The 13,219-nt window shown below is 34.7% G+C and overlaps 1 protein-coding gene across 4 annotated transcripts in view; it reads left to right on the top strand.

Annotated features, from left to right (window-relative positions):
• The window catches only part of DBF4 (DBF4 zinc finger), a 15,147-nt gene extending 1,928 nt beyond the window's left edge, over positions 1 to 13,219 (top strand). For 3 of the 4 annotated variants that reach the window (XM_027898739.1, XM_027898737.1, XM_027898735.1), the window contains 10 exons: positions 1,932 to 2,126; positions 3,286 to 3,336; positions 3,875 to 3,944; positions 4,085 to 4,161; positions 5,629 to 5,659; positions 5,873 to 5,918; positions 7,598 to 7,729; positions 10,292 to 10,406; positions 10,727 to 10,851; positions 12,021 to 13,219. In XM_027898739.1, coding sequence (XP_027754540.1) covers positions 1,932 to 2,126; positions 3,286 to 3,336; positions 3,875 to 3,944; positions 4,085 to 4,161; positions 5,629 to 5,659; positions 5,873 to 5,918; positions 7,598 to 7,729; positions 10,292 to 10,406; positions 10,727 to 10,851; positions 12,021 to 13,086 — 1,908 coding nt within the window. In that variant the 3' untranslated portion in view covers positions 13,087 to 13,219. The remainder of the gene's footprint in view (positions 1 to 1,931; positions 2,127 to 3,285; positions 3,337 to 3,874; positions 3,945 to 4,084; positions 4,162 to 5,628; positions 5,660 to 5,872; positions 5,919 to 7,597; positions 7,730 to 10,291; positions 10,407 to 10,726; positions 10,852 to 12,020) is intronic. The other variant, XM_027898736.1, reaches the window with a different exon arrangement.

The raw sequence follows: 13,219 nt of genomic DNA, 5'->3' as shown, positions 1-13,219 counted from the left end.
AAAATTAGGAAAGGACCTCAAAGAGCTGGGAGGGGTAAGTTTATAACAGAGACCTGTATTAATCTAGAAGGAAATTTGGACATATGGAATGTTTCTTTCATTTTATATTATTTTTACTTTATAAATAACATTTGATGTTATATGTACTTTATCTGTGAGAGGATTTTATTTTTCTATGTTTGTCTTAATATTTAATACAAACAATGAGCTTATCATTAAGTTATTCTGTGTTTTTTTTGAGAGAACCTGCTTTGCTGATTGTAACAAAAGTTTTTATTATTAAGGTTTGTATTCAGTTGATTATTCACCTGGCTTAAAATTTATCCAAGTTTATTAAGTTTTATCGTTTGAGGTGATTTTTTTCTGCTGCTTCTGACTGCATTGACATTTTTACATGTTACAATGTTGTTCAGCTGAACCTGAAAGAGATTAAAGGAAGAGTTTTGTATATGCTTACTGAAAGTCAGTAACTTCACTGAGTACTTTTTGCACAGGGTATGTTAATGAGTATTTTTGAATACTCTTATTTAATAATAAATTTTATATGCATCTTACTAATCTTTTTCCCAATTCTCTCTTCTGTATCGAAGAAACTTCAATACAAGCAAGTACAAGATATGATAGTAACACAAGTAGTGCAGTTGCTTAGTTCTCTTTTAAAGTTGAATATTTGAATTGATGTAGAGAAAACTTGGCCGTTAGAGAATTAAATACCTTTTAAGCACCGAGGCAGAAGGGATCTGCTTAAATGGCTACCTGTTTTGAATGTTGCTTTGGCAATACTTCTTTGAACTCAGAGGAACACTGAGCAGCTTTATGAAATTGATGCTTGTAAATCAAGGTGCTGTCTGAAATCACAGGAGCGGTAGGGAGTAGCACTAACATGGTTTCAAATTAAATGCATCGTTTTACATTTACGTCAAATAAGTGCACTCTGTATTTTGTCTTTCTCTCCGAAAGAGAATTTTAGGAGTTCATATGTGAAAGGTAAGGTTACAAATCACAGACTGGAAAGGAAGTTTTTGTGGCTTATCCTGAGGAGTAAATGCCTCCATCTGAGGTGCTCTAACACCCTCAAGATCAATTACCACGTTTTGTTGTTACTTGTGTGGAGTGCACTCAAAAGTGCCTCTATATCCTTCTGTAAAAGGTGCATAGAGCACCGTTGAAAGGCACAGTTTCGAGCTTGCTGTCTGGGTGATTTGTGCTTTCCAAGCTGATTAGTTGAAGAGATGAAATGCATTAAGCTACATAAGCTAATAAGAAATAACAAGGCGAATAGGTGATAGTCACTTGATAGTTAGCAATGAAAGACTGAAGGAGCAAAATAGAAGAGAACAAGCATAGAGTACCTGCATATTTATATTACTGAGTATGAGAATATGAATCTACTAAAGACTTTACCTTTTGGAGAAGTGTCATGAATATTATAGGTGTGAAACATGGTAACTCTCCTAAACCTTTAATTTTTCTGCTGGTTCTGAACTCAGTAAATTTATAGCTTCTTGCAGACTAAAGTACATTTGCATGCACATGTCTTTAAGTTTAGCTGAACACTTAGTATAATTTCTGTTTCATAAAATTATGTAGACAGTGGTTTACCGTGATTTATTCTGTTATTCCTCAATGCAGTATTGAATTTTTCTATTTGGAAAGTATTACAGCTAGATAGTTCAAAGAATATAATAATCAAAACATTGCAAGGTTCTTTTGATAAAGATTACAAAATTAAGAAATTGAACTTATAATTTGTGAGTGGTAAGATGCTAGTGCAACTCAGTTTTTATATTTAGAAAATATCTTCTTGTTAATTCAGTGTTTTTGTACTTAGTTATTTTAGAAGTTTTATCACTTTTAAGTATGCAATGTAAAATTTGAGTTACTGATCCACTGTCCTGAAATGATGACTTGTTTTATATCTCTATATTTAGAGGGTGGAGAGTTTCCTTAGTAAGGATATCAACTATCTGGTGACAAATAAAAAGGAGGCAAAATTTGCACGAAGTCTTGGCCAGATTTCTCCTGTTCCTAGCCCAGAATCTGCAGGTGCTGGGGGAAATGGTTCACCTCATCCTAGCAGCCGAAAAGATCAGCGTGATGGAAGTTCATTTAAGTTGGTAGATACAGTAAGTTTCTTAGTAATAATATTGTGAATCGAGTACAACCCATGGGAGGGATATGGTCTTAGAATTTTCCTTCTAGTTAGTTTCCTAAAGATGGCAGCAGTTCTTTGGGTGAATAAGGGGTTTTCTTTCAAATATACTTTTCAATTTATTCAGGCTAACTTGTTAAATTTAACTCAAACTAATTCAGCAGAGTTTCAGAAACTAATTTTAAAAAGGAGCCTTTTTTGCAAATAAGCAGAGTACACTAAAATCTGTTTTAAGGTAGTATGTCTGACTGATAATACTGACATTATTATGTTTGACAGCTGGATCAATATGGATAGGCACGTGATGGCATTCTGTGATTCCTCTCTTTAGAAACACAGCCTAATAAAGCCTTGACTGATGTGTTGTTAATGCGGATATCAACAGAAGCACTCTTGGATAGTAGTTGAAAAAATAATTAAAATTGAACATTATGACTGCTGAGCTTTTTTGAGCTCTTTCTTAGAAGTTCATGTTAATTGCATGTACATTGTTAAGTTAGTATCTGAATTTATGCAGATTCATGTGAAGTTTCTTACATGGACAAATCTTGTGTCCTTTCAAAATACAGTTGGAAGTAATTAGCTGTATTATGTATGTGGTACTTACTAAGAAACGTGACTGCGAGCCAGTCTGCGGGCTAGTCTTTGCACTGCATAGGTGAGGTAACATTATTTTGTAAATACCTGGATAGGCAAAGGCAGCTCATTATGCATAAGCAGCATAAAGTACAAAAGGAGATTCACTGGTGATAGAAAAGAAGGCAGATAGACAGAGGCTGTGATTATATTTATGACAATTTGCACAAGCCCCAGCTGATAAAACCTCATCATCACACCATTTGGTATGTGCCACTGGCTGTTTATTCCCAGTGTCTGTGTTGTTCCAGCACTAACATTGCTTCAGCCATGCAGTGATCTGCTTTGGCTGAAAATGATTACTTGTTGGGTGGTTTTAGATTGGTGGGTTTTTTTTCCCTTAGACTGTATCAACTGTAACCCTGTGAGGAAGATGCACATTACTGAAAAATTAGCAGTACAGTGAACAAAAGGAGACTCTGATAGCTAACGTGTATTTGTTAACAGCCATGTGAATTGTCTCACCTTGCTACAAACGTGTTTCTGTTTTAATTTAGGTGCGTATGAGCAGAGGAAAATCCTTGGTTGAAAAAGCAATCAAAGAACAGGTACACCAAGTAATCAATGAATTCATGCTTCAGAAACTTTGGTTTTGCTCTTCTAGAAAACAAGCTGTAGTAAGAGTGTCTTAGAGAGAAGTCAGCCTTGGAATGCTCAGGCAGAAGTTGAGGGATTGTCCTAAATAAACTGTCAAAATCATGCTTTTTGGATACTTCCTGAAGAATTAAAAGTCTGTGAAGTCTTATGACAAGTATTAAAAGTTGTCAGGATTGCTAATATAACTTGCATTTGAGAGGTGCTCATTAAGTTAAAGAAAATGTATCAATTCACTGTGTTCCAATCTTGCTGTAAAATGTGACAATAAAGAACAGTTTTGGCTTTCTGAAAGTTTAAATGTCTTTTGATGGTAAAGTGCTGTAACACAGAGATTGCAAAGTAAGTTGAAACGAGCAGTAGTCTTTTGGCAAAAAACAAAGCATCTGCATTTTAATCTCAGCTTTCATATTACATGTTGCAATATATTTGTAATTATTTTAAATCTGCTATTTATTGCATTAGATTATTAATATAATTTATTGTTTGCAGGATTTAATCCCCTCTGGTAGTATACTGTCCAATGCTTTGAGTTGGGGAGTGAAGATACTTCATATTGATGGTAAATATTTTTGTTAGACAAAGTCTGACTTGAACTTGTAACATTCATGTAATTATTCTTTTGTTGAATTCAAAATATTAAAAATTACAATTACATCACAGATACAAAAAACTGAGAATAATTCTCCCTCTTTTTGCCAGATGTTAAGAATTGTATTGAACAAAAGAAAAGGGAGCTCTATCTAATCAAAAGAGGAGACAATTCTTTTAAAGATGTGGTAAGTGTCCCTTTGCTATTTGTGAAAATGCCATTTGTTTCGTTAACTGAGAAAACACCAAAACACTAAATACTGCTTGCTGTGAAGCTTGCATATTTTATTTTAATGAAGTTTTGCTCATGTTCAGTTTTTCACAGGCCATTATGTTTTCTGAATTGATTTAAAAACCATCTTCAAAAAATACGAAGTATTAGCTATATATATCAAAGTTATTAATACATAACTTCCGTAGTAGCATTGATTCCATAATGTGTAGTCCTTTGCTCTTGCAAAGGATATCTAAGAAGTGCTGAGCTGTCTGAAGTTTCCATTCTGCATGCCTCAAGAGTAATAAGTAACAAAAAAAATTATTGATGTAAATTGCCATTCAGTTGCCTTGTATAACTTTCCCCGTGACACAGTGATTAGAAATCCTTTACTTTTCATGAGCCGTTCTGAAAAATCATTGTATGTTTCCTGGAGAAGCTGTCACTACAAGGAATCTGCAATTTTTCCTTTGTAAAGAAGTAGCAGAAAGCATCTTCAGGCTATCTGCCAATAATGTGCATTTTGCATGTGAATGTCCCAATTTCTCAGGTTTTTAGTGTATGATATAATGGGACATTAAAACTTGGAGTTGCTCTGTAATTTAATTTAAACACGTGAAGTTGTCCAATTGTCCAATCTGTGCATGGGGCTCTGATAAGGAAATGGAACGAAAATACATAGTGAGTGTTGTTTTGGAATGCAATATTGGCTAATTATTGAGGCCACATAAAATCCTCTGCCAAATCATCAGTGTGTCCATGTGTCCATGGATAGCAGGGTGGGATTTATTTACAAGTAATATAAAATGAGTTTTTACCTTTACCAGAATCAATTGTAGCTAACAGTTGATACTTGAATATAGAATTTACTTTTTTTTTCTGGAGACCAAATATTCTGTTTAATTTTAATCTTCATTGCTAAAAACAAAGACCAAACCTGTGTAAATGTATTCAAATGAAAAGAATTGTTTTAGTTGGAGAATGTTGCTGTATTCTGGTTTTGGTGGCATTTTACAGCTTGCAAATAATTAGGATTTATAAAGTGTTGTAAAAATGTTATCTCTATTTGAGAATCAACTTGAACCGTGGCAAGGTATTTTCAGGGAGGAGAGAGTTAATGTAAAATTTTCCTTTGTAGGTTTCTTTGTTTAGTTTTGGTTTTAGGAAAAATAAATTGAAGCATCTGAAGGAGAACACTGGGTTTGTTGGGGTTTTGTTTTGTTTTTTTCAGTGTAGAAATAAATATTTCTTTTGGAAACGTGTTACCATATTTCTGAATTACTGATGAGCTTAGTTTCCTGCAAAATTGATCATGACTGTGTATGAAGTCATGATTAACACAGGGAAACCCCCATAACTTAAATTACCTACAGCTAAATCTTTAAGTGAACTGCAGAATAATACTCACAAGGATTTTATACCTTCTCTCTTTTTTTAATAGGGAAAACATGTTACTGCTCAAAAGTCTAAAAGTAAGTATTTCAATAATTGTAGAAGTTTCTGGTTTGCTTTATATTCTGAATGCATACAAATGTACTACAGTTCTCACATGGTCATGTCATGCTACATCCCAATTTATATGCCCAAGAAAAGTACTAAAATACAGTCTGCTAATTTATTCACCTATTGCAGTAACTTGCTGAATGAAGTATTTCTCTCTTAATTTCATTTTCTTTCCCCTTGAGCAGGTAGACTGAAAAATCCATTCATCAGGGTAGAAGATGCAAGTCGGTAAGGGTTCTCTTCATGCATTCAATAATGTGGTTCTCAAACTGAGTTATTCAGAATTACTTGATCAAGTGTGTCCTTATATCTCAATTTCCTTCAGCTCCCTGACTTTAGATGCCGGGTATACTGTCCTCTTATAAGATACAAATGTGTTCAGCTACTGAGTGAGATTGAGCGAGTATTAGTATAGTAGGGAATATTTGCAATAGGTAATGGAAGTGGAAAGTTAATAGGTAGCTCCAGTTTTTGTATCATGAATGTCGGTTCTTCGGGTTACTTTCTGCCAAAGACCATATGAATGAAAGGGAAACCTGGAAGCTTTGAACCCTTACATCTTTTCTTAGATCTAAATCCTTTAACCCAAAAGGCACATAAAACTTATACTGAATTCCAGTCCTGTTGAGTTCCAACTCAATAACATTCATCTCCTGCTGAGACTGCTTGGATGTAAAGAAAGGGAAGTTGTTACAGTTAAAATCATTCCTTGAAATTAGGTTTAATTTCTTGTTCAGTCATTTCTTTTTAAAAGTAAAAATCCCAGCTAATAATCTGATTTCATTATCCACAGCGGCATGAAATCTGATACTTTCAGCCTTGAAATTTTTCACTTCTTTCTGGTCTCAATCAGACCTGGCTGTGTAAGAAAATGCCAGTTTGCCAGAAGTTGACAGAAGAATGAATTGTGAAAAAGGTGCAGTTCTGCACAGCATGTTTTGCACCTTTGAATTCCTAACTAACTTCTGCTTTATGACATGGTTTATAAGTGCCAAATTCTTTAACCTGATGTCTTTCACACTTCCCTGAATTAAAAAAAGAGAGATCTAAACACTGTTATACACTGAGTTGGTGTAATAGGTATAAGGGACATGAGAATAGTGGTAAGAACTGGATCAATGCAGTTGTAAGTACAAGAAATTCTTATATAAATATATGTGAGTCTGACTTCAGAATGTAATGGGTACTAAACACTTGAAGCACTTTTGAATATTTATGCACCATGTTTTTATGCAACATAAGTAACAGTTCAGAAGCAGAACAAGATGTTTAGCTATCCCTATTATTTCTTCCAGACTTGCTCTTTTAGTTTTGCCTGGGTAGCCTAAAATAGTAATGTGGAGGAAAAAAATCAGGCTGAACTCTGGCATCAGCAATTCAGTTACATGATCCAGTATGTGAACTTCAGCATGCCCTATTTTAAACATTCTTAATATATTTAGAGCATTGGTATGGTTGCTAGTTCTGATATCTCTCTAAGTTTTGTTATGAATGGTGAATTGATCAATTTTTTATTTTTTTTTTTAAGAAGAAAACAGTACAATGAAAATAAGTAAAAATTATGCATTGAATGTTAGGAACTGCTGTAGCTACTTTTCAGGAGCACAAATGTAGTGTTGTCCAAACTGTTTTTAGGTTTATTGGCTATCCAACTCACAACAATTAATAGGTATGAAAATCATACACCAGGGAATGTGTAAGACAACTGTGGAAACTGAAAGACAGTAGCAAGTTTATAGGAAGGGATGAATGGCTTGTTTTAGGATATTTATCTGCTTAGCATTCTGTGTGTGTCATACGTAAAAGAGAAACAATTTTTCAGGCTTTTTGACCTGATGTAATTTGTGCTATGAACATCTTTTTTTCTGTTTCTGATGGTTCTGATGCACTTGGTTTGTCTAATGCAGCCAGTACCGACCGTTTTATCTGCAACTACCCAGTTTTCCGTTACTGAACTACTGTGTTCCGAAGCCATATAGTCCATTTGAAGTGGATAAGAAGTATCCTTCTGGTCAAAAGCAAACTCAGTCTAAGCAAAGGTTTGTTGAAAACTTGTTTTTGAGGTGTGGGTAGAGGGGAGGGCTGTCCTCTAAATTATTTCATAAGTAATTGTGTTCTAAAAGAGTTGCTCTTCTAAAGTTTGTGTTCCATTTAATACTACTAGCCATGTCTCAACTGATGTATTTACTGCACTGTTGGTGTCTGTCTATCTACTCTTTATTCTGTCTTTAGTCCTTTTTTTGGACATACAGATGCATACATCCAAAAATGTGGCCTTCTCTTTTCACTGTGGGTCAGCATAAGATATTTTTTTCCTTTCTGCCACTGGTTTCTTCTTTGTCCTCATCTTGAATACCATTCAGTAAGTATTTCAGAGGAAGTGGATTTCTTAAGACTTCTGTGTTTGTTCGTGTAGTGCTGAAGTAGGCAGTTAAATTTTTTTAAAGCAATGATGTTCAATCACAGTGCATAATCGTTGTTGATAAAGAGTGCGTATTACTGATAATTTATAGGAATTAGACTGATAATACTACTTCGACTCCTTAGAGATGAAAAGTGGATTCTAGTTGCCCAGTAGAATTGCAGTTGTTCTTAAAGCAAGTGTTTGTATGACACATCTAGGCAATCAGGCTCTACATGAGCACTATAGATGCAGTAAAACTTTTGGCAAATGAGTTTTATGATTTGAAACTATTTAACTAGTGTCTTAATTACCTGGTTTTTTGTGTCCGAACTATTGTTTTGAGTTTCTTCTGTCTAGCATATTTCTTTGACTTCTTAAATTGATTTGTGTGAGAGACTATAGATACTTAGGTGAAAGGTAGCTTTGCTATATGTGGAGCTTCCTGTATTTAGTAACTTGCTGCTTTTCTGTCCTTGGGGTTGAAGACTTATGTGTGATACATGTTTTTTCTTTATAAAATGGCTTCTCCACAGTTTCTGTCCAGTCTTCACCATTATTATAGACCTGGAGGTTTTCAGCTTATGTTGCCATAATTTTTTTTTTTGGGTGTGTTGTTTTTTGTTTGTTTGTGTTTGTTTTTTTGTGGGTTTTATTTTTGTTTGTTTTTTTAATTACAGTGAGTATGAAAAAGCAAAAAACACATCTTGCAAGGGTTACTGCTGTATTAATAGGGCAGTTTCTGACTGTGTCTCTTCCAATGGGATTAGAAAGGCCCATTATTTTTAAAACATTAAAAAAAACCAAAAAGACCATTTCTGTTTATATGTATTAAGGAATATGATGTATTAAAAATGTCAGGAGTTATATTTGAATGAGTTTTCCTAGTTAATCTTTCAAGTGGGCACAACCAAACTGATATTTAGGTGGGAGATTGTTTCATACTCAGCAGGTAGATGTGAGGAATGCCAGCTTTGGGAGAGAGTGAGGGGAATGCTTGCTTGTTTCATCTGGGAGGAAAGCTTTTTGAAGCCAAGTAATCAGTTCTGCTTCTGCATTGGGCGAGACCTGTAGATATTACTCAGTCTTCAGATGATGCATTCTGTTGCTTATGTGTCCTGCTTTGCTGGTTTTCTGTGATATTTACTGTTTTCAAGAGGGAAGATGTGAAGGCTGATATAACATTAAAAGCAAAAGTTGGGTGGAGCCTGTCCTGAGGAACCCAAGAAGTGCTGGGGCAGGTGTTAAAACCAATTTAGACTGGTGGACTGAAAGCAGAGGAGTACATTGCTATGCTTTGTATGCTAGAGATTGTTCAAGACAGGTTATTTGATGTAAACTCCTGAGCTTACAGCTATGCAGATTGTTGGTAAAGTCTGTCAGAAGGATTTTTGGCTAGACAGGGAGATGGCACTATTCCTTTAAAGTAAAAACGAAGTAGAGATTGTTGACTTTGCTATATTGCTGGTATGTCAACCTTAGGTGGGTTAATAGTGAATTGCAGCAAACAGTAACTCTCCCCAGATGAGGACTTTGAAGGTCATGGAGCAGCTATTGAAAACCTTTTCATGTTTTAATCTCCAGGAGGAACTTGAGGCTCATTTTCTCCCATTCCCACTTAGCCTTTACCTAGAAAAAGAGGAAAAAATGGCATTTGATCAGCATATTCAAAATTTATATATAACCAAAAAATATATGACTGTTACTTTCACGAAGGAATAAGAGGTCATCTGTTAGACATGGGGATTTTGCTGTGTTTTTTCTAGGCATCAAAAATACTGATACTGGATGTTTTTGTCAGCTATGCTCAGAGATTTCAATATATCCAACAAATATGTTCTTTGAATTTTCAAGGAAATTTTTTATTTGTTTAGCAATTTTCCATTGTTTATTTTGAGCTGGTGATAATAGTACGTACGTACAAACCTGTATGTTTTATGCTTACATATAGTTCCACTGGGTCTGCCTGCCTGTCTTCTTGCTGGTTTTGTGTGGTTTTTGTTTGTTTGTTTTATTTACTTGTACATAATTTTTCTTTGTTTTTTCATAAGTGTTGACTAACGTAATTTAAATAGCTTAAGGGGAAATAAAGGTTTGTTTTGGTTTGGTTTTTTTTTTAGTGAATAAGAATGAACATACTCTGAGAGGAAAGTTGAGAGCTCAGTTCCATATTTGAGACTTATTAATATTCTCTTAACAGAAACAAAATAAATAGTGACAAGGACTGTGGAATGCCTGCTCAGCTTCCTCAGAAGGACAAAAAAAAGAGAGGATATTGTGAATGTTGTGGGAAGAAATATGAAGATCTGCAAACAGTAAGTGAAATGTCAAGTATATGCTTTGATAGAGTTGTATATCTAAAGTGTGGTATCAACAGAGGTGTCTAACTATTTTTATTTTAAAATATTTTGCTAATATATATCCTAAAAAGCAGCCTGTAGGTATTTTTTCCTTGTAGGTTTTAATTCTTGATTGCTGCTTCTATGTATGATAGCTGAAGGCATTAGTAGTTCATGTCTTAGAGATGCTGGTAATAAATTAATGAGATTTACTTGCTGCTCTGTATCATATTGATGGCTTGTATATTCATATCGGTAGTATTAGATTTGTTTCATGTTTTTTTCTTTAATTGCAGCATCTTGAAAGTGAACGGCACCAAAATTTTGCACAAAGCACACAATATAAAGTTGTTGATGATATAATCTCCAAGTTAGTTTATGAGTTTGTTGCATACAAAGATGATACAGCAAAAATAAGAAGGTGAGTTATATATTCTAACTTTTAAAGACTCTGTAAGTCAAGACATTGAACATAAAGATACTTAGTTCTGAAGTTTTGGATCTGAATAGAACAGGGTAAATTCATGGTTTTCAGTCTGAAATCAGTCCTGAAATTTGCAACGCGGTTGTACCTGGCAAATCAGTACTCTAAAGCAGAAATTAGGGGGAAAAAAATAAGAAGTGGAGATGACATCACAGAAGGATGAAAACAAAAAGAATTGCCGGACGTAGTCCTACGTATCTTTCAGCTTATGTAAAGCCAAATCTATTGTACTTAAATATTGCTGATAGAAAGTAATATCTGGACATCTTGCTCTGAATGCTTTCTGTCATTCTTAGTAGCCTAAGAACAGCAAATGATATCCTTTTCAGTCAATCTGATATCCTTACCTATGGAAAAACTTCCTGTCGATGTTCTACTCCTCCTAACTTCGGTGCTGGACAAAGAAAGCGAATTGTCCTTCTTTGTAGCTCAAGAGCTTGAAAGGGCAAGAAAGGCTTGTTTCTTACTTTGGACTGTGGGCACCAGTGTCTTTGTTACTTGAAACAGTAATACAGTTTGAGGTTGCTCTGATGTTTTGAAAATGAGTTAGGAGATAAAAAATAACATTCTCATTTATTTATTAAAAAATGACAAGTATTGAAGAAATTAAGATATTCTTAGTGAAACAAAAGGAAATACAAATAGAGTCAAACAACTGATAGCCTAATGAAGGCAAGCCTTTATTTCTTTTGTGATTTCAATATATTCAAAGTGGTTAGACTTGAAATCCTGTCAAGAAAATCAAATTATAGTTTTGTGTGTATATATAATAGAATATTTGTGAGTATTTATAGTAATTGCATTATATTAATTAACTTTTTCTGTTCTTAGTGCCTCCATGAGTTGAGGTTTACTGAAATACTAGACTTTTGGTATTTTTAAAACGATATGCTGTAGGAATCAGTAAGAAAACATCAAATTCAAATATAAGGCACTCTGTTTCTGTAGAAATAGTGTGTTGCTACCCTAAATATATCTTTCCTTCAAAATCAGAAAGAAAAACTGCTTTGTCAGTTCAGTTGCTTTTCTAGAATCAGTTGAATGTGGAGTTGTGATACATGGGGGGTTTTTATGTTCATTAACATATTTAAATAATTTCATTGTAGGACAAAATGCAGCACAGGCTGTTTTTCTCCTATTGTTGGAAAAATAACTAGACCAGATGAGCTGCAAGAACGACTGAAAAAGCAGCGCATTTCTTTGAAGACTTATTCCTGGAAGGATACAGCAATGCAGGCACTCAAACTGGATTGCCAGCCTGCAGAAGTACAAACAAATTCCGTGCCCACACCTACCCCTGTTCCTGCATCTGGCTGTTCGCTTCTTTATTGTCACCCGTCACAACCTTCAGAACTAAAAAGTAAGTTCAGAATTAATGATGAAAATATTAGAACTGATTGCTCCCGTGCTGCAAACTTAAGAGAAACTGTTGAATCATCAAATTCCATACAACCGCCCCTTCAGAAAGACAACAAAGCACACATAGAGAACTTGTCTCGAGTTTGCGAGCCATTCAGCAAGGAAATACTGCAACCAGAGGAAAATAGGAAGAATTTACAGTGTTTTCAGGAAGGCATGTGTTCTTTAGGTTCTCATACTCAAGTTACAAATTTTAGTGAAAAAGACAAAAACCTATCGCAGCCAAAACGAGAATTAAACAATGCAGTGGTTCTACCAGCAAAGCGTTTGAAAAAAGAAGATGCCAATCCTACGTTTGTCAAGGAACGTCACGATTCATGGGATAATCATCAGCAAATGCAGCACAATGTCGTTCTGGAGGCTGAGGTATCCGATACTGCCATGAATAAGGAATTTAATGCATTGGCTGCCAGTGCTGCCTGCAGTTCACCATCTGGAAAGCTGCACAGAAAAGTGAAACTTCACTTGGGAAGGAATAAAAGAGAAACCCGGAAACAGAATATGGAGTTAAGTGTGAAGTGTACAGATGGACTGTCTGTTCCTGAAGAGAAGAGAAGCAATTGTAGCTCACCACTGCAGCCCCTACTGGAATTATTTCAGACAAGTGAAAGAAACTCAGAATTTGTAGGTTTCTCAGATTATGCTGAAAGCAAAGATTCAGTGAGCATAAATGACATGTGTGAAGGGCATAATACAAATGTTATGTGGGCGTTATTTTCCTCTTCATCCTCATCCCCTTTTGTTGGATTTTAATGCTGCTTTATTTAATGAATTTTAAATCAACTTGCCAATTTAAGATTCTCTTCATGAAGACTTTAATTGCTGTAGTATATGTACAGATTTTTTGGTTTTTCAAGTTTTTTAATGCAAAAAGTTCCGTATGTGT

This window comes from Empidonax traillii, unplaced genomic scaffold (genome assembly GCF_003031625.1).
Source record: "Empidonax traillii isolate 1590-97213 ecotype Southwest subspecies unplaced genomic scaffold, ASM303162v1 scaffold619:size634076, whole genome shotgun sequence".
NCBI classification, from domain to species: domain Eukaryota; kingdom Metazoa; phylum Chordata; class Aves; order Passeriformes; family Tyrannidae; genus Empidonax; species Empidonax traillii.
The sequence above is the reverse complement of the archived record's forward strand: the minus strand, read 5'-3'. Positions and strand labels throughout refer to the sequence as shown.